Below are 21,807 nucleotides of genomic sequence, written 5' to 3' on the forward strand. Positions count from 1 at the left end.
CGATTGATCGATCTGTATCAATAAGGTCGATTGATCGACCTATATTGAAAAAACACAAGTCAGAAAAAATCTTGGAACCAGCGGGATTTGAACCTGCCATCAGGAGAGCTTAGGTATTTGTTTCTAGTTCATCGTGACTGTGCCATGGACCAGTGATGGCCTGGTGGTAGAGTCGCTGCCCGGCAAGCAGTAGATGGCAGGTTCAAATCCCGCTGGTTCCAAGATTTTTTCTGACTTGTGTTTTTTCAATATAGGTCGATCAATCGACCTTATTGATACAGATCGATCAATCGATCTTATTTACTGGGTGGAATGCCACAAATATATTTAATAATTGAAATTTCTCCCAGGAAGCTTTACATTTATAAAACTTTTCTTTCTTGATTTTTTATTATAATTTCAGACAACATGGAGGCCCAGACGGTGCAGCCTGCGATGCAGAATGGTGGACTTATGAAGCCAAACGTTGTCGGGGTCGGGGGTGATGAGGACAGCAAGACCAACCTCATTGTAAACTATCTACCACAAAACATGGCCCAGGATGAGATGAAGTCACTCTTTGGAAAGTTTGGAGAGATTGAATCCTGCAAACTGGTCAGAGATAAGCTAACAGGTGAGTGTTAACATGATTCCATATATAACTATTATTTATCACTCTCATCATGTTCTCTCTATTAAACCATGGATACATTAACCACTCCATGTTGTGAGACCAACTCTTGGCTTCATACATGTAGGTGAATGCAATCTGCTTTCCACATCTCTCACAGGTTTCTAATTCTAACAATAACTAGCAAAGGTATTCTAAATTCTGTTTTAATTTATCTTTTTATCCTATTTTGATTTTCATAACTAATCCAAACTCTACATCATTTGAAATAATCAGCATATGGAGCCACTCTTGCCAAGTCATAAACCAACAACTATTTGATTTACTATGAAGTAAATTAAAATTAGATGATTTTCAGAATATCATTTTGGGCTATCCGTATCATTTAGACCCTGATACACAAGAACCCCCGCGCCCCATGAACATACACCCCATCCAGGGTTCAACCTGGACTCTCAATCTCTTTGGAAACTGAAGGGAAAAAATTGTGTGTGTATAGATCGAGCCCTGCAATGGCCTATGTATCATTGTCTACCAAGAGGAAGGGTATTAATACAAGTGGCATTAAAAGTAAAAAATAAAAAAAGTCTGTCATTATCAAATTTAGTATGACGTCACACTTAGGTACTCTATCTGCATTTGATTTCCCAAATATTGCCCAGCAATAACTGAAATGTTGGATTAGTGAACAATTCTAACACTATGACACTTGTAATTTCATTCCCCCCCCCCCCTTGGGTTGGGGGTTGGGGGTTGGGAAGGATGAAAGGTTGGCCATGTAGTCTATATACTTTTTTTTTACTAACAGCTGTTGATACAATAGGTTAACAAAACCTTCATTGAAAAGGAAGTGATTTAAGAAGTTCACCTTTTCTTCCAACCTAAAAAGATATAAATTAACCTTTAGGAATAGCAAAATCAAATTTTCAAAAAGGGGGCAGCAGAAACCATTATGCAGATTGATCATAAATTCTCAAAGACGGTCACTCCATCAAGTAAGAACGTGAGAAATGCACTGAAAAACCTGCTCCAAGTTTCTCTCTTGTTTATTCCAAGTTGCCATGGTTTATAAGAGTCTCATTAGAAATCATGACAACGTGTGCCGCTGGCAATTTTCTTCTTTTCTTGCTTGCTGCTGCTACACGCTTGTAATCTGCGACGGCCATCACCCACCTAGTGTGTTTAGTGTTTGGTTGATGAACGAGGCATGCCAGCCTCCATGTCACGGTTCATAGGCAAGACAGTGATCACCATTTCACATCTGAGACAAACACACTCCAATTAGATTAGCTTTTAGACTATGAATGACCTACACAACCTTGGAAACCAGAGCGCACAGAGATCAATACAGAAAATCTTCAAAGTTAAGATTGTAGCTGCACGAGTATCAATTTTATTCCCATCTCGTGTCGTGGTAGGGGGGAAGAAATCACATAGGAATCGATTGGACCTTCTATGACCTTACAGCAGTATTCCCTTTTCAATGTCATACCTTCATCTATAGACAGGAAGATATATCTAGAACACTAATATATACACTAACATAATTATAAGATTTGTTTTCTATATGGTTGAATTATACTGATGAATATTCACATCTTGTGTGATGGGTTTAATATGAATATGCAAATTAATCATGTTAATTACAAAGATACAAACCTAACATTGAAATGAAATGGATGGATATTCTTTGAAGTCACATGAAGCTTTCATGCATCCAGCAGAAGCCAGAAGTGATCAGGCCTCATGGAATGAATTATTAAACCTTATTTGGAGGAGGCAAAGAAGAAAGTAATTTTAGACTGTGGGAGCATCTTATTTCTGCCCATTCAGTATTCATGACGAGGTCTAATCATTAAACTTAATGATCCTTCTTTGTGTGGATAGATTGAAATTATGCATGAGAAAAGGGGCTATGGATGTGCATGTAGGTGATGAACGCTCATATTTGAAAGCCTGGGGTGCATAAATGCAGTGTGCGTGGCCATGTATATCATGCGTGCAGGGATTAAGCCGGAAAGCGAGTGCTTCTGTCTGAATCTAATGAATCCATGCGGCCAAAAAGGCATTTCTGTTCGTGGTTTGTGTGTACTTGACTCCTCTATTCATTTATTTTGACATCCGCATCTCTCCGTGTCATTCATTTCACAAATTTAGGAGCTGGCTCTCTTTCCATTTTGTACATTGTCAATTACATGATTTATGAAAATGCTGAAGCAAGACTGGTGATGGGGGGTGCAGGAATGCTGTACACTTTCGATTCACATGCATGTTCATTAGAACACAAATTGTTGGTATACAAAAAGTACATGTTCTTTACATCCTATTATACAGTCGGAGAAAAAAAATGGAACGCCAGATTTCATTTCCTTTGTCTGAGATGTAACCTTACGAAGTACATGTAGATATGTATGATCCAAATTAAATCATACATTAATGGGTGAAATATAAATTATCCCCAAAATGGTAGGCAGACATTCAAACTAACATTGCTGGAAGTCTCAGGAAAGAATAATATAAGAAGTATAAATGCTAGATTTGTTAACATGTTAAACAATGACGGTGGTTCTTCTACATTGATGGCTGCATTCCATATTATAACCGAGGCATGGAAAACACATCTGAGGTTTGCCAACTTGGCATTTGTTTTCAGCAGATATGCACCAGGAAGTAAAAAGGGAGACAAGGAAATAATAGTAGGAATTGGAATAAAACGAGGAACACTCAAGGAGTAAACTGTCAATATTCCCGGTTCAGATGCAATCGATCTATGAATAGCTGCATCCCTCATGAGGGCTCACCACCTGACAATCATCCTCATTTCCTTTTCAAACATTTCACATCAAGTTCCTTTCGTCTATGTAAATCGGTGATCCAATCATAAGTGGGTGCCACCTGCTGTATATGAAATTGCTTCTTATCTGATTGTGAAAAGATCATTTGATTACAGTTGAAGCTAGGTCAGTCAGGGCATAGGCAGACATTCAGACAATGGTTGTACGTTGGACATGTACAACGACGCAGTGGCGACTATGGTGGACACTGATCTATATATGTGTGTAGGTGTGCATGTATACATCAACTGGCCTGTGCAAATGGAAACCATCACATGTTCACTGTGTGTGTTGGAGATCTTGGACATCATTTCATACAGAACATTCATTAATCATAAACAAACCCAGCACACAATTATTACAAGTTATCAAAACGATCAGCAGAGATTAAACTGTCACACCATGCCTGGCTTTTTTTGCTTTTTTTTCATACCTTATCCCTGCAGACAACTTCCCTGTCAAAAACCCATTATCATAATTGATCCCCAAATGGAGTGCCTGTATTCTTTATTGTAATGTACGTTTTGCATTCACTGTCAACGGACTAAACGTGGAGAGTGTATATTTATAACCTCGACTTCATGACCTTCCGTTTGTGGACAACCAGGGACTGGCCGCTCTCCGTTAATTAAAAAAGCAACTAAATTTTGCCAAGGCGAGCCTTGTTGTACTGCAATATTCTTATTTACCCAGCAAACAGAATTGCAATGACAATTACCACTACACATTAACTATGATTTGCCATCGAAAGCTCAATCTACAAATAAACCTTTGCCCAGTGCTCGGGAATCAAATTAAATTTTCATGTAATAATTCAACGTCTAAACCAAAATATCTAAAATGATCATTTTAATCAGAATTCATGTGCATATAATTTCGTAGATTAAACATCTACAAAGTGCTCTTTTATTTTGCAATTAACAAAATTAATAATTGATTTTAATTTTTGTGGTTTTCTATGGATCCATAGGATTTTTTTTTTTGTACCAATAATGTCCATTAAATTTATCGCATCCTTCCATATTTAGTAATGAAACCTATGTTCACGGGAGTTATTCTCACTTTCCTATGAGATCTATACATTTAAAGGAAAAAAACAATCAGTTAAAATATTAATGAAAACTCTAAACAAAGGGCTTTATATATAGAAGCCCATATAACAATGCACCGTACATGTGTAATCAATGGGCACTGTGTTTTGAAAAGCATTCAGTTTGGTCGTCCAGAGAAAAAGATGGTGCATTGGAGTGGAGGCTTACATTACAGAAGGCAGTGTCTTCAACCTGTATCCCTTGCATGTATACTTGCCGTGGGACGACGAAGAAGAGGAGGAGGCAAACGCAATGCTCCGTGCATAACTGATGCAGATGTAAATGTCTCGCTATAGTCTGTGGTTATCTCTTTCTCTCCAAATCTTGCTTTTAACATGATTGATGTTGGGCTTGAGCCAGGGGGAAGACAAAATGAAGTTCAAGGAAAAAGAAGAAAGAGGAAAGCAGTGAGAGGATAGCAAGATAATGGCAAAGTGCAAGCATTACCGCATTAGAGAGCACAGATGTCACATTTCTGATGTAAATCGTTGTCTGTCTATGCTTTGAGGGGCAACCTGCGTCCTTAGACCTCTAGGCCAACCAGGATGCAAGCATCGATGTATATACAATATGCAACCTGTAGTGAAAAGACAATTTGAATTGACAATATCTAGAATATTGGGTCGGGTTTAGGATGCATTCTTAATCTGTTTGTTGATGTAAATTTAGTGTAATAATTTCATGTCGATTTTTAAATGATCGCCGATGGCAACCATCCAAGCACAATATTAGCTGTAAACTCTAGAAACACTTCAATTTACATAAGGATTAATGGAAAATGATTAGAAGTAGAGTTAATTTCTTCAAACTATGCATGGCATTGCATACATCACACTGTCTAAACCAGAATATCATGACGCAAATAAGGGCAAGCTATAATTTCATTTGGGGCGAGACAGACATGAACTTCTGCCACCCATGTGCAGTGCAGGAATTACTGGCTCACATATGGTTTTCCAATCTTCCCGGGCATGGGGGGTAATTGTGTCGTCTTTCAATGGCAATTCCATTGAAGAAAAAAATTGCGTTAAGTGATAAACAGATATGATCGCTAGAAGGAAATAGGAAATAGACGTGTGCAATGGTGATTGTGCTGTGCTTATTTTAAAAAATGTTTGTTTAGAACTTCATGATTATTTCTCCAGCTGGTCATTTTCGTAATAAATTGTATTACAGTTACTGTAAATGCAGAGATCTAAAGAATTAAAAACTAGAAACTAAAATAGAAACTACTGCACTGTTACTCATTTTGTAAGAAATATGTCCTTGTTTTTAAAGAACACAACCTGAAATAAATGATAAAGGTGCTGTAAAGAAGCATGATATAGGTTCTTTTACAGATGTGTAAAAAGGGAATGATAGTGACAGAATAAATTTACATATTAAGACCTTTGTGTTGATGAAGAGTTCCCATTTATCTTTCATGCTTGCCTTCATTTTCACCTCTAACTGAGCAGGATATCCTGGCCAGGCACTATGAATATCCAAACCTTCAACTCAGATTAAGCATTGGAAGATGGGACATATTGTATTTGTGTATGTGATGGTAGCTAGTCTAACTGGGCTTTATAGGAGGGTGTTCTGGGACACAGGTTGCTCCCGATTAGCCACTTCCTTCCTTGGCGCGTGTGTGGATGCTTGATAATGATCACAGACAGCAAGAAAGAGAGAGACAGAGAGAGACAGAGAGAGACAGAGTATTGAGAGAAGAAAAAGAGACACAAAGGAGGAAGGAAAAAAAAAGGAATGAAATAGTGAAAGGGAGATAGAGAGGGGGAGAGAGAGAAAGAGGGAGAGGAGAGAAAGAGGGAAAAGAACAGAAGTAGAAGGAACAACAGAACTATGAAGTTTATCTGTGTTAAATGTTAAAACATTTTGTTTATTAACATGGTTATTTCAGGGATCCTCTCAAACTTAGATGTACATGTAAATGTTATTTTCAAAAGAATGAAATAAAAGGATGTGTTCTTTTTATTAAAAGAATTATTTCTAGACCTTGGTAGTTATTTTGAATTTCAGAGGGATCATTTTTTCAAATTCAACCTCATTGTGAATTAATTTATTCATAAGATAGCCACTTAATTTTTCCAGCTGAAATGAATCTCTCAAACATTTATATGTAACTTGAGTATTGTAAAAATTCATTAATCACAAGCCATCCAATGTTCGAACTGGTTACAAGGCCGTTTTTCTTCAATGATTTATTTAGTTTTAGTCTTCTTCCCTCAGAGTACTGTGAAGCATTCATTCAATATGATTTCATATCACTTTACACTTGAAACTTGTTGCTTTAAAACCATAATTGATTTGGTGAAAGAGAGGTGGTGTATATCACTTACAGTTGGGATATATAAATTTTCTTTTTATCTGAATAAGATTTGACATTGTTCATTCTGTATCTCTAAAAGTTCCTCGAACGTTTAACCCATTACCTATAAGAACCGAGTGGCTCCTGTGTTAAGTCTATTGGTATGAAAGAATCAAGTAATCAACGGGCTATAAACAGACTTGCACATGTATCTGTTACCGTTTTATATTCTGCTCTTACTTCCTATCAATCATTTGCGATTATTCCATTTGTCAAGACTTTATTATGGTGTATTAAAAGTACAATACTGTACATAGACGTATGGCATGGTATGACAGATTATAACAATGTGACTGTACTTAACCTATCCTTTTGAAAACTAACAACGCATTTTGAGACAACTTATCTTTTTCATATTTGAAATATAATTTGATTTTTTAGTAGATTTTTAGACCTATTTATTTATTATTTCTTTTCTTTTCTTTGCATTTTATTTTGCATTTTACAGGCCAATCTCTGGGGTACGGGTTTGTGAATTATCTCAAACCCGCAGATGCCCTGAAAGCCGTCAAGACATTAAATGGATTGCGTCTTCAATGTAAGACGATTAAGGTACAGCAAATTTTATATTATTTCTTTGTTTGGTTTCGTCTTGCATGTCTGTGTATATTTTGTCTCAATCTATTATTTTTGATATACTTTTGTTTATTACATTTTCCTACGAGAGTGTACTCATTTTATCCATGGTGTTTTTATTTTGAATCTCAAAACTTTGTCTTGAAATATTATGCTGCAAAGGTGTGTATTGATGTTCATGCTTTTATGCAAATATGCTTGCAAAAGTATCATTTAACTCTATCATTGATGATGAATATGTTATCAGTATTTGATCCTCATTAATACTAGATGTGACATGGGTTCGAAACAGTTGTTTGTATAAGTTTGTAGACATACAACTCGTCCCCTCCAAGAAGAAAAAAAAAGATATTCAAAATGTAATGGATATGTGTTCCACAATACTATGGTCTACCACAAATACTTTAGGTTATTGTAAGATATTCTTTACTTCTGTATTTCATTTTGATTTATTATATGATCCCTTTGAATGAGACACTTTTTTCAGTCATATCCAAATCGGAACTAGACGGACAAAAAGTGGCATAGAAATTAATTTTCATTTGATCTTTCTCAGAAAATACGGCTCTGAAAATTTTGCAGGATGTTAAGTCTTAGCTTGACTACATGTATAGCACCAATCAGAGAGAAGGGGGGGGGGGGGAGATGATGCTCTGAAATTACCCTTCCTAAATACCCTAATGCTGTAGTAGCACGAAAGACAGTAAAATGCTCTCAAATAAGGGCTTGCACAAGCTTGAAGCATTAGGAGGGGGTTAAGGGATGTCTAAGATAAATGTCTGAAAATTTGTATTACTCACCAAACCACATGGGAAGGAGCACTAGATTTAATTTCCTGCAGTCCCTCAAATCTCTACTTTTTGTAATTGGCTTCAAGAACATTCTTTGATCCTTTGTGCACCTTGGTTTGAAAGTGATATAATGCCTTACATGTATGCGGGTCCACTCCTGACAGTATATAGTATGCTTTCAGTATTTCATTTTCAACATTGTTCAACTACACGTTGTAGGTATTTAATTTACAACATATTTTTACACAGCAACTCAGAGATACGACCCATTTTTACACTTAATGTACTCTGAACTCTAACTCACTCTTGCATTCAAATACATATTAAAAATATTCAAAAGTTGAATCCTTGAAAGACATGTCTGTTTCGAGCCAGAGAGGCATTAACTACATAGGTGTTAGTATTATGTTGTAACATCCTTCTTGCTGTCAGTAGACTATACATACATGGTAAAGGCCTATATAGTATTTCTTGAAATAAAGTAGACACCAGAACACAAAGTCACACCAAGTCAAACCAAAGTCTATGAAATAAGACTCCGTGTGAGAGTGTCCACTTTATTTCAAGCAATACTGTACATGTAGCTTATGGCATAACTGCAAGTCATTTGAGAAAAAAGAAAAAAGAATATCGAGCAATTTTCCTTTAAAGAAATCCTGTTCACATGTATATACATGGAGCCTACACGTAGAAGCATTACATTTTCTTTTGAAAGTTAAAACTCCATGTATAAGCACATGAATAGCAGAGTTGTATACCCCAAGCAATAGGGAATATATTCTCAGAAATGATGACTACATGTAGCTAATTGCCTCCATTTATCTTCACAATCAAATGCAGAAGAGTCCATTTATTCACTGGGCAATTGTATGCTAGAAGTCTTTAGAGACCATGACCCCTGTACATTATATTATATGTACAAACATACCAGCCAATATCTTATCCATACACTACCCAAGCAGGAAGACATCATGTACATGTATATACTAGTGCTTAATTTGCGAGGACAAGAATGACCTTCTTATAAAAGACAGGGTGGGGTAGAGGAAGAGGAAAGGGTGGGGGTGGTAGGAGAGAAGATGGTGGGAGGAAGGTTTGTTAGAGAAATCATAACATTGAATTTGAATTTAACAAAATAGAAGGGGAGAATGCCACTAGTGATTGGCAGGGAAAGAAAGGGAAAGACAAAATTTGGATTCAGAGAATTCCTATGCTAGTGGTAAGGTGGGAGGGGTAGAAGAGAGCACAAGAGAACAAATTGTGAGAGGGGAGGGGGGGGGGTAGAGAAGAAATTAGAATGGGAGAAGACCGGTGGTGCAGCTGTTTAAATTTCTAGTCCAATCCCTATGGGTGATGACTGAGCATTTCTTTCCCAGTGTAATCCTAGATAAGGAGACACCGTGGCCACAACAAGTCTGGGTTAAAATGAAATCTCAACCATAGAGGGAATTCATAAGGTGTTTTCATCCATCATCCATAATATTCCAAACTGTTGATGATATAAGATGAGTTCCATATGTTGGGAGATTAGTGTGAAAACTTGGTTTCTTTGAGAATCTGGACCCTTTCCATAAGACTTGTTATCAAGAACAGGTTACAATCAAGCTACTATAATCATTGCATTTGAATTGCTGTTTGAAAAATGTTAAATGCATGATTGTGACAGTCATTCATTGCAGTTTTTTTATGAAACACAGCCTACATGTACATGTACATGTAGTTGTTACAATAGATTAGTGGACATGGATACAATCCAAGGGTAGTGCCCTCATGATCTGTCTTCAAAGCTAGATTATTCAGCTTATCTTGGAATTAATCCCTAAAAGCAAAATACTGGTCAGTGTGCACAATGCAACTTTGAAAATTGCAGGGTACCCTTTAGCTCTCTGTATTTCCTCAAAATGTCTCTGATTCCCAAGTCCTCCATCTATTCCAATACCAGTAGGAGAAGAAAGCCTTGATACCCCAATACATGGATCTATCCCTACCAGCTGTATTTGGGAGTCTTGTGTATTAAAGAAACCTTGATTTGCAGGGCTGCATCAGTGTTTTAGCATCTTCATGAGATAACCAGTAATTGGATAGCAAATCCTCCTGTGCAGGTTGATCTGTGCACAATGCTTCTAATACTGCTTGACTTCTCTATGAATAAATCATGACCCTCACTCCCCACTTTCTCTTGTTGCAGCCTGGCTAGCTGTGTATAGGCAACACTGTGCATTAGCGTGACTGTTTATTTGATGCCTGCTGTATATATATGTATATGCAGCAGCAGCGGAAGGAAACGGGCTGTCTTCCTGTATGATCAGTTGGTGTGTACATTATTCACCAGCCTATGACTAGATTAGTAGGGTTTAATTTAAAGGAAATTGTGCTTTGTATTTCTCTCTGAGTAATATCCTTTTCAACATGGAGGTGTGCATGGAACATATGGCACACAGGTGAACTTTTAGAATAGCCAGTCATGAAAGGTTTATTTACGTTCCACTGGGAAAGTCATTTTCAATACACGAAGGAATAAATGATACCTTCCCATGAATGTACAATACATACATACATGTACATACATACAGTATGCACAAGTATATATTTCAAATGAAAAATCAAGATTTTGTGGAATCATAAATTTCAAACTAGTTTTTCTATTTTTGTTATTGTTCACATTGACCTTGCATGGACAAGGAAAACAAATGCATTTCCCCAAAGCAAACAAAAACACATCACTAATACTAATGACAATAGTTTCAATTTATTTACATGTATTGCATTTTCCATTGGATACAAAGCACTACATCATACACACATGTAAGTGGTGATATAGACCCAGCTACAGTCAACTGTTATTTGAAGAAACAATGTCTTGAAAGGGACAAAGAAATTATCAAAATTAGAGGTAAATACCTCAAACATCCTTGATATTAATTGAACCCATCTGGTGGATGAAATCTCTCATCACTTAGTCAGGCAATTTATTTTTCACTCCTCCACCCTTAACCCCATTGTTATGTGTAGAAAATGAGAGGACTCTGTTTGGCCATGCATTAGTGGTTGGCAGGAGAGAGGGAAAGAGCGAGCTAACGCCAGAGAGAGCTCCGAAAGAGCAATATGCAGTGGATTTAGATAGGGTTGGTTGCGAGATGTGTTGATGTATTGGAATTGAGGGCAGGACGGATGCCTCTTCTCTTTCTTTTCTCTTTCTTACTCTGTCTGCCTGCATCTGTTCAAATAAACTGTCAATCTGAACTGGCCCATTCAATCAACTCTGCTACACAGTCGAGGGATTTGCCTCAAAGCTGGACAAGTTGACTTGCGATTATTAGTGCATTTTTTTGTTTCAAAATCAATCGTCGATGGGATGGGCATGAAATTTCATTCCTCTCCACCCTTGATTACTATTTCTAATTGTCTTCCTCCCCCTTCACACACACTCGCCTTTAAGTTCTATGGTCCCAGACCTAGAACCTGTCGGGAGCAATAGTATATCATGGGCTTCAGAGATTAACCCCTTCTATACCACAAAGTTTGTAAGAGTTAGCATAAATGAATGTATACTAATTCATTTGAGTCCCAATTAAGTCTTTGTTACTTCGATAAAATGCACCCCTCTAATAGAGGACATTCTTAATTTAAAAATTAGCACATTAGAAATGCAGATTTAATTTAAATAAAGACTTCGTATCACAAAAGCAAATGTAAATGTGTTTTTTCTTTGTACCACAAGTGATACTTTTCTTGAGGGTTCTTATTAAGAAGGAAACAATTATCTTTTCAGGAAACTGCTTATTACTTTGTGACTTGGCACAAACAAAACCTGACGAGAACCACCAACCTGTGTTTCTTGATAACAGGCAGTGAAATAGTCCCAATACACTATAGTGGTTGTCTGTAGGGATTTAGTTTGATATTCAGAATGGACTGGCCTAAAAAACAATGACTTGATATCTCAGGCGAGTGACTATAAATTTAGGCCGGGTGTTATTTTGATTTGTAATCCTACCCAAGACACTTAATTCTTTATGTTTAGCATTGATTTGTGCATTATTTTATGTTCAGTGTTCTTTGTCTTCGTCTTTGTCTATCATTCTTTTTCTGTCATTATATTTTGGTAATATTGCATTTTACAAAATATGCCCATTGTATATGCCTTTCTCAACTGTTTTTATGTGTTTAGCCAATAACTTTTAGCTTTATATCTATGTGAGCAAAGCAAATTTCCTTGTCAAATGCATATTGAACAAATACAATAAATCAATGAATGATCACTTATCCAGTTTTTTATTCTCACATATTTGGGATTAAAACTGACCGGTCTACTCATTACTAAATAGAAATGACAATGTTCAATTACTTGTATTTCATGGGTTTGTTGTACCACTTCTGATTTCAAAATGATAAAAACAATGTACAAAAAGTCTAAAGTTTACATTTCTCTTTTGATTTGACTATTTTCAGGTGTCATTTGCCCGCCCATCTAGCCAGGCCATCAAGGATGCTAACCTTTACATCAGTGGGATTCCAAAGCACTACGGACAGTTGGACTTGGACAATCTCTTCAACGCATTCGGTCGTATTATCTGTTCTAGACTTCTCCTCGACCACGAATGCGGTGAGTCCGGTAATAGAAAAACAAACATTTCTCTTTCAGTAGTTTAGTTTTATTTAACTTATTTTATAGAACTGCATGCAGACTTATAACGCAGGATCTTTAAACCAATCCTGTGATAAAAAGGAACTTTTCCTAGTTTTATTTGATACTATGCTTGAAGTAAACTTGCATGTGATAGTTAACTAACAGGTACTGAAGACAAAAGACTGTTTGACTACCTTCTGATAATAAAACATTCTTGATTTTAAAAAAAGTTCTTGCATGATAATCTATAAATCATTGGTAGTTTGAGAAAGTGGTTTGGATAAAGCAGGGTAATAATTTTATGGACTTCATGAAAGAAAACATTGTCTGCTGGCTAAACTATTTAATTGGATCCAGTGAAAATATATTGTTTTTCCATATTTTGTTTTTTTATAAATTAGATTAGCTAAGGCAAACTTCAAAATATTGTATTCAATACCAGAGTTTACAATCTTTAATTTTTAATTTTTTTTCTAATTCTAAAAAGGAGCTTTCTAGATTCACTCATCTCTCCCTCGTCTATTCTACTGATAATATTTCAAAGCATTTTCGTAAACGACATATTTTCAGGGGAAAAAAAAGCTTTGTACAATACCAAATCAAGCATGCATACGGTTTGCCAATGTAAGTATGCCAGTTTGCTTTCTGTATCGTATCATTATCCGTTGTCTTTTGTTCATTTATACAGGACGCCCTCGTGGGGTTGGATTTGTACGATACGACAGACGATGCGAGGCGGAGAAGGCCATCGAAGGGCTCAATGGCAACATCCCTCATGGAGGAAAGGACCCTCTCATTGTCAAATTTGCCAACAACCCTGGTCAGCATTACCAGAAATGCTTGCAGCAGATGTACCAGCAGATGCCCATCATCTCCCCCACCCTATCCCCAAGGCGCGTTGGAGGACCCGTCTCTGCTGGCGGCTCTCAGAACTTCATCGGACCCATGCGACACATGGCTCACTGCTTTCGGTAAGAGACAATCTCTTTCTATCCTCCTTTAAACCCCCAACCTCACATCATTTATCCATCTATAGAATCCACAACATGAATTCCCGGTAGCAGCCATTTTTTTTTTATTCGGTTTTCGTCTCTCTTGACACACTCTGGCGTGACTCAATCTAAATAAGGTTGCCACAGTTGATCATCGTTGTGGGGCATTGCTTTCATGTTCTTCTCACCGTTCGCTACAGGGAATACCAATCAGCAGATTTGGTGAATACAATGGCAAACAATATGCCGTAAGTGGTGTGATTGAAATGTAGTCATAGTTGGAGGAAAAAAGAAGTAATTCAATACCAGTTTTGTCTGAATATCGGGGAGTAGAATACAAAGACTATGAGATTGATGTTGGGGGGAATTATCTTCCAGTCAGGTATGTGTCATCAAATTTGATTTCATATCACTGTGTCATATCCTAATATACCACTGCTGAGGAAAGATTCTGTGGTATCATCTTTACTCTAACTATGGATTTGTGGACAAAGCATTGATTCATTATAAAGTAAACAATCAATGAAAGATTCGTGCCTTTCTACTCATCGAAGCCCTATTCAGACAGAGGTCCGTAAATTGGAAGAAAAACACTGCGCAAAATTAAATGAGATAAATTAGTGTGCGTCATATTTCTGTATTTGTAACTCACAGATTAGTGAGTTTGCATAGGGACCATTGTTGCGTGCTGAAATGTTTTCATCTCCAAATATTGCCTCAAAATTTTACACGCACAGTTTTTTTTTTTTGCGTTGGCGGTTTTCTGTGTTGTAAAGTGTGTATTTGTCGTTTCATAGAAACAGAATCGACTGGTGAAAGATGGTCTCAAAACAAGGACTAAGGCATCTCGTAATGGTTTTTCTGGTTCCTGTTTAGGAGTTTAAGCTTTGTCTTTTGTCAGACTGAATGAAAATACAGACTACTTGGCCCGAATTCACAAAGCAAGGTTTGGGCTCAGACCAAGGTTTGAGCTCAAACCTCCTTTTGTTTCGCCAAACCTCCTTTTGTTCTTTACAAACCAGGTTTGTAAAAAACGCGTAAAACGCGTCATATGACGTACGAAAACCAAGGTTTGAGCTCAAACCTCCTTTGTGAATTCGGGCCCTTGGGTACATCAGACTTATAAAATTGCATCATGAATCTGCACAGGGTGTACATATATCTCCATTCTGGACTAATTATGCAAAAGTGTTTCTATAATCATTTGGTTAAAATTAAAAGATAGAAATTAGAATTTGAAGATGAAGATACAATCTTACTCAGTTAAAGAACGAAGTTAAAGTTAAAGCAAAATGATCATCCCTAAAGGGTTTAATTTGTTCACATTGGATTTTTGAAGACAATGCTAACACTACCTCCTTCATTTCTGCTTTTATATGAAAAAGAACAACAATTTTGCTCCTTTTTTGACCCACCAAAATGACGATATTTTTGTTTTCTTTATTATGTTTGTCATATACTGTTCTTTGGTTAACAAATTTGAGTTTTTTTTTTTTTTTTTTTTTTTTTTTTCTTTTTTTTTTTTGGGGGGGGGGGGGGGATTTTCGCTATGAAATGGCTTTATGTCATAGCCCCCAAAATGTTAAAGGTCTTGGCAATATGCTTTAGGATTTAGCAAAGCTATTAATTTACACTATAATAATACAATGTAAATGTTTTAAGATAACGGACGATCGATCCAGAATTTGAGACGTTCATAGGTTCGTCTGCTTGGAGCAGGAAAGGCGTTTACTCTCAAACTTTCACCAAGATTCAATGCCTATTCTTGCTCTAAGCAGACGACGTTCACAATATGGTAATGTCATATTCAACATGGCTCGTTGATCCATCGAATCATGAGGCCGATAACAAACAGAAATATCCTTTCACCTCCAGTAGTAAAAGAAAGAAAAATGATCACCCTCCTTTTTTACCCTTGGTGGTGTGTCTGTATCTCCTTCCCCATGGTGTGAATACTGTGTGTTTTATGTATGAATAATTTCTGCTCAGAGAGTGATATACTCCCCAGCTAGATTGAGGTGTGCTTGCCGAGTTGTTCTTTAGACTGCCTGTATAGATAGAATGATGTGTGATTAATCAATATTTCTTAAGAAGAAGAGGAAAGATAGTGAACGAAAGATGATGTTTATTTTAGTTGGCAATCTTACTGTGAAAAGGAATTCCGAACTCCCTACTTTGTATTTAGGTGGCAACAAATGGGTTCAAAGATGCAGGGCTTGATTGGCAAACTCTTGCCAAAGAATTTCATGTGAGTACACTTCCCATTGAAAACAACAAAAATCTGTTTCAACGTTACGTTGAGTTCTTTTAGTTGAGTTATTTTTTTGACAGCCCTGTTAACCGTTGGCTGGTCAGTGTGTTGTGTGCATGTTCACTTTACAGATGAAAAACTGCCCTTTATATATCTTCTCTTTTTTTTTTACATGCTTTTTTTGTTAATTTTCTTGAGCCATGCTGTTACTCCTTACTGATATCCACCGTTTCTTAGTTGTGTTTCCTTTGATTTTAACGTTCAGCTAAATTCAGTTCAACATTGTTACCAAAAAAATAACTTTCTTTATAAATACCTTCCAAATTTATCAAATTGATGTTATCATACATCCTGACTACTCTTGGTGTGCTAATTGTGATACTAACACCTAGTTCTATCTAAGTGTTTCATATATGACCCATCCGATGTTTGAAATTAGAACATTATCATACTTTTCTGTCCATTCTGTAGTCATAGTAGTGCTTGTGCCAACGCCATGTTTAATAGGTGTGCATCGACCCAACATGTTTTTTCTGATAATGGACATGCATTGCCATTTCAAACTTGAGGGGGGGGGGGGGGGGGGGGGAGTGTGCCAAATGAAATTAGGAATATTCCTCAGTAAATAACCAATCATTCCTTTATAATTAGAGTTATCCTGCATTTTGTGTGTGCATCCATTTCTTTCTTTCCATTGTATTTTGTGTTGACTGCCTATAACGTCTGGTAGGTGAAAGGATATTTTCAATTAGCAACCCAATTTACATACATTCGTTTCTCCCACCACCTTCATTGTATATACTTTTTACATTTTGTATTTTTTTTAATTTACAAGCCACACATCATTGTTAAAAAGATGTTTCTAATTTGTCATTCCTGTTTTGATGTAATGGTTATTTATTTTATTTTCTTACAGCATCACTGTGATAATTATTTAACAGATTTATCTTTTTATTTCAGGAGTAATGACTGTCAATTGTCTGATGTTTCAAATTTGTTTTTTACTTGTGTTTGAATTTTGTTCTGTCTTTCTTGCCTAATAAGTTATAGTTTCATTGATGATAAGCCATACTGGGTACATGTTTTCAACATGAGCATCTACCTCGATACCTCTACAACAAATATATGAACCATTCCTAAACACGAACTATGGCTTATTATTAATTTTCATTCTTCAATTACCTTTTAAAGAAAAATTGCCATATATAATTTGCATCAATACAGATTTATTTTGCATTCTCAAAACATGTATACTGCTCAAAGATATTGTAAATGTAATTTTCAATTGTTCATCTTTCAGTTAGGCATTTGAAGAAAAAATGAACAAAAAGAATGCTAATATTATTAAGCACATATTACACATTATTTAAAGAAATATTTTGGCCATAACTTGAAATTTGCATATAATTTATAAAGAATTCAACTTTTTAAGTATTGCGGACATGAATACTTAATTTGTTTGTGAGGGATATAGATACTAAATTGATTTCTCTTTTTTTTGGCTCCAGGTTCAATCCCATGACGAGCTCAGATGTGATATCTCACATGAACCTTCAAGCCATGACCAACAACGGACAGGGGTGGTGCATCTTTGTGTACAACCTGCCCGCGGACTGCGAGGACGGTCTCCTGTGGCAGCTGTTTGGACCCTACGGAGCCGTCACTAACGTCAAGGTGGTTCGAGACCAGCCCAACCAGCGATGCAAGGGATATGGATTTGTGAACATGCTCAACTATGACGAGGCTCTCAGCGCCATCAACACGCTCAATGGATACCAGCTGAATGGAAAACGCACGCTGCAAGTGAGCTTCAAGAGCAGCAAACAAAAATCATAAACTTTTTATAAAAGATGGCGACCGCCCGCCGACGGGAGAGGGGGAGGATTGCGGAGAGGCGTCTGGTGTTATTGTTTAATTGAAGAGCCTGAAAGAACTAAAGGCATATAACATCTTTGCAAGGACACATCAGTTTTTATTGGAGAACAAGCTGCAAGATATAGAGTTTTTTCCCTTTTTTTTCCTTCTTTTTAAAATCCTGCAAAGGATATATGTGACGAAATGGTGGTAAGAGTTGAGTTGTAAACTCTGATTTCACTGTATGAATTGCTTTTATGTACCAGTATTTCATAATAGATTTTTTGATGAATCTCAGAGGAGTTCAAATTTACATAGTTTGCATCACAGTTGTTTCTAGATTAGCAAATGTATCTTCTAGACCATTTATTGATGTTTTATTCTTTTAAATCATTATTGGTGTTTGCATGTTTTTAAACACATCAAATTGTTGCGTTTATTACAAACAAAAGTAGAATTTATAGCTTGTTAGTAAGTCTATTTAAAGACAATTATTCAAAATTTGATATTATTACTTTTTGATTTAAGATAAGAAGGATGAATTATAATTCATTTGTAGTGTAAGTTGGTTTTAAGTGCAAGGTGAAATATTTTGTAACCTTGAGAATTTTAACATTGATTTAAATTTCTTTGTGAATTTTGTGAATTTTGTTGCATATGTATTGTTTTCTTTTTTTCTTTCTCTCTCAGAAAATCATTCCATATATGAAATTAGCAGAGGCAGGGTATGCCGAAATATGCTTCAATTATTGAATAGAAAATATTATGTCTATTAATATATTGACATTAACTTTGTGCAATGAGATGCATTGCTAGAAACAAACTATTTGATTGTAAAATAATGATGAAGAGTGATAGAGAGAACGAGGGATTGTATAGAGATATAACATTTGCTATATGATAGCCAATTGAGCAGTGGAAATTTCATAGATTCTTATCGTGCTGACAAAAAAAAAACACAACTCTTCCTTTTCTTCCTTCACAACTAGATACAAAGAATTTTTCAAAATTTACAATATTCAATTGAGCTTTCAATTGTTCTGGATATGGACTCTTCACTAATTTGTATATTTATGGTCCCAACAAAATCAAAAATGTGAATGTAAATAGATTATAATCCAACTTTACAGTTGTGTGTGACTATTGTGAACTTAATAGTAAATGTTCATCGGGATACGTTAAAGACTTTGCTATGAATGGGGGCAACGTTTTACTTTTTAGTTTTCCTAATTTTTTGATATTTTCATTTAAAGATCTAAATGAATTGGCTAGCAGGAAAAAAAAAAGAATATTGAACAAAAACGAAAGGCTGATTTTGGATGTAGTTACAGAAAGGATTAATTTTGACAATTTTTGACATTTGTGTTTGATATGTTTTGTGATGTTTGTGTTTCCACGAGCTGTGTTTAGAAGTTTACTGTTGCAATATGTAGTAAACGGGTGCTACAATATGGAAACAAGTTACTGGTAGTACATCTTTTGTTTTTATTTAAAGAAAAATGCAAATTTGTGGTGCAGTATCTTTCAATGTTGCTTTCTTCAAAACAGCAAAAGAAATATGTACATTGTTGTAAGCAAATTAGAATACAAAAAATGTTACTTTTAGAAAAGCTAGTATTTGTAGCACCTAGAAAGGATTTTCTTTGTCAGGCAAAGTGCTGTAAAGGGAGATTGATTTATGCAAAGAAGTGCACATTATTTCAAGTTTAGTGTCTCCATTTGTTTTAAGTTCCAGTTAAATACACACCAGTTTTAAAGAAAGAAGAATTTAAGTTGGATTTCATAACATGCAGCAGTTGAAGTAAACTTGTGTAAAAGTATATGTGATCATTCATACTCCGAAATGCCTGCAGATTTGTCAAAGAGTGTTCTGTGAATTCTGACATCCACTTTCCAAAGGTGCATTTTTTATAAGGCTTACTAAGAGAAGACTGGCGAGTTCTTTGACTGCCATTGTGGTTTGTAAACGTGTACAATACAATTAGGAAAACTGGTGTCCGTCTTGCCAGGTTTTTAAAAGATGCAAGACTTTGTTGTTAAGTTCATTTCTACATATGCCCACTATGCAACATACCAAGCACCAATCTGCTGCTACTGACTCATTCAAGTCTCCCCAGTTTTTCTTCTTGTTGAAGGTCACTTTCTATGACCAACAGAGACCAATGCCTTGACATTTCATTGTACAGAGAAAAGGACAAAGATGTATGAAATCTTGTATAAATAACTTAGAAAACCATCTATTGAACAATTTTTCTAAGAAAATAATAAAGAGACCGAGATGGTACTTAAACTAAGAAAACCTATTCCCTGAAATGCAGCTTTTTGAGAGCTTTTGATCTACTAACTATTTGTATGTGAAGTATTTTGTACAAAAGATTTGTACATAAGATATTAAGAAAAAGATAAACATTGGTTTCTACTACTTTTACCGCTAAATTGAAGTTCAAAGTTAGTGTAGATTTAACAATGGAAAGATACCAGGTGATGATCCACTGTAGTCATTCAGGGGGAGTATACTTACATGCATGTGTAGCTTCCATTTAAACAGAAGGTTATAAATCTTCTTTATAGACCTCTTTAAAACTCCCCTGAATCTTTAAGTTTAACATTTTAAAAGTTATTTCAAAGAAAGGTTGCACTAGGTCAAATAGAATGGTATACAGACATAGCAGAATATGTTGCCATATGACACAAATTTCCTTGTTTTTATCATTCTTTCTGTAAAAGTTTGTGTAAGAAGTGGAAAGATTTTACTACCACATAGGCACTGCAACCTTTTTTTAATTGAGTTTTTATGGCTCTGAAAGTCTGCTGTTATCACAAAAAGGTGTGTTTTAGCTGGAGCAGCAGAAGTTTGCAAAAAAGTCCACAAAGCATGAGGACGATCGATCGAAGGATGGGATATCTGCAAAAAAATCAAAAACAGAAAAAAAAGTACCAAGATCGGAAGAGCAAATTTTCATTTTTGGTTTCTTTCTAGAACTTGTTTGGTTGAGTATGGTATGTTGAGAGTTCCAACAATGAGTACATGTTTATTGTCTGAAAGACAAAGGTTTTGATAAAAAGAGAAAAGGAAAGTAACTTATATACGCTACATTCATCGCTTGTTTGTGTAGCTAAAATTTTACATGTTGAATATTAAAATAAACATTAAAAAAATAAAGCTAGCATTCTCAATTTGTCTTCTTTGAGTGAATTCTACAGGTAAAATGTGTTTAATACCAATTGCAATACTTTGATCTGGGCCCTGTTGCATAACACTTACAGATTAAAGTAACTTTGCCATTAATGTTAACTAACCGCCAATCAAATCAAGGTCACCATAGGAATCAATGTTAATGGCAAAGTTACTATCAATGGTTATTTTTATGCAATATTATGATCTGGTCACCCTTTGTCATTAAAGAAGGAAATATGCCCTTCCTGAAGTGCCCTGGATCCCCCCCCCCCTCCCCTAAATATCGGCTTGGTATACCCTTAGAAGAAATATTTATATATTGATATAAAGTAAGATATCTGCGATGGTGTGTTTGTTTGGTGTACCGGTGATATGATGAATGCTGTGTATGTTATGCATGTGTGTGTTGTATCATCAACAGGTGTGGTCATTGTATGTTATTTTGCCTTTACTATAGAAGCAAAATGAATGTGCATGATTATGAAACACTTGGATGATTGGTACTGCTATGACATCCAATGTATGGTATAAAATATCATTACTAGTATGATATTTCTTTTTGATAAAAACAAATTCTTTTTTAATAAAACAAATGATTGATTACTAGGATTTCAATTAGAGAAAAGAGGCTT

The 21,807-nt window shown here is 35.8% G+C and overlaps 1 protein-coding gene across 4 annotated transcripts in view; it reads left to right on the forward strand.

Annotated features, from left to right (window-relative positions):
* The window catches only part of LOC115928867 (ELAV-like protein 3), a 30,525-nt gene extending 9,365 nt beyond the window's left edge, over positions 1-21,160 (forward strand). The window contains exons 2-7 of one of the 4 annotated variants that reach the window (XM_030996880.1): positions 404-613; positions 7,352-7,455; positions 12,723-12,876; positions 13,589-13,871; positions 16,078-16,140; positions 17,652-21,160. In XM_030996880.1, coding sequence (XP_030852740.1) covers positions 404-613; positions 7,352-7,455; positions 12,723-12,876; positions 13,589-13,871; positions 16,078-16,140; positions 17,652-17,979 — 1,142 coding nt within the window. In that variant the 3' untranslated portion in view covers positions 17,980-21,160. Of the gene's footprint in view, positions 1-403; positions 614-7,351; positions 7,456-12,722; positions 12,886-13,588; positions 13,872-16,077; positions 16,141-17,651 lie in introns of all 4 variants that reach the window. The other 3 variants (XM_030996879.1, XM_030996882.1, XM_030996881.1) reach the window with 3 other exon arrangements.
* Positions 21,161-21,807: the final 647 nt, after the last annotated feature.

The sequence above is a fragment of the Strongylocentrotus purpuratus genome, unplaced genomic scaffold (assembly GCF_000002235.5).
Source record: "Strongylocentrotus purpuratus isolate Spur 01 unplaced genomic scaffold, Spur_5.0 spur5_scaffold_3, whole genome shotgun sequence".
NCBI classification, from domain to species: Eukaryota; Metazoa; Echinodermata; class Echinoidea; order Camarodonta; family Strongylocentrotidae; genus Strongylocentrotus; species Strongylocentrotus purpuratus.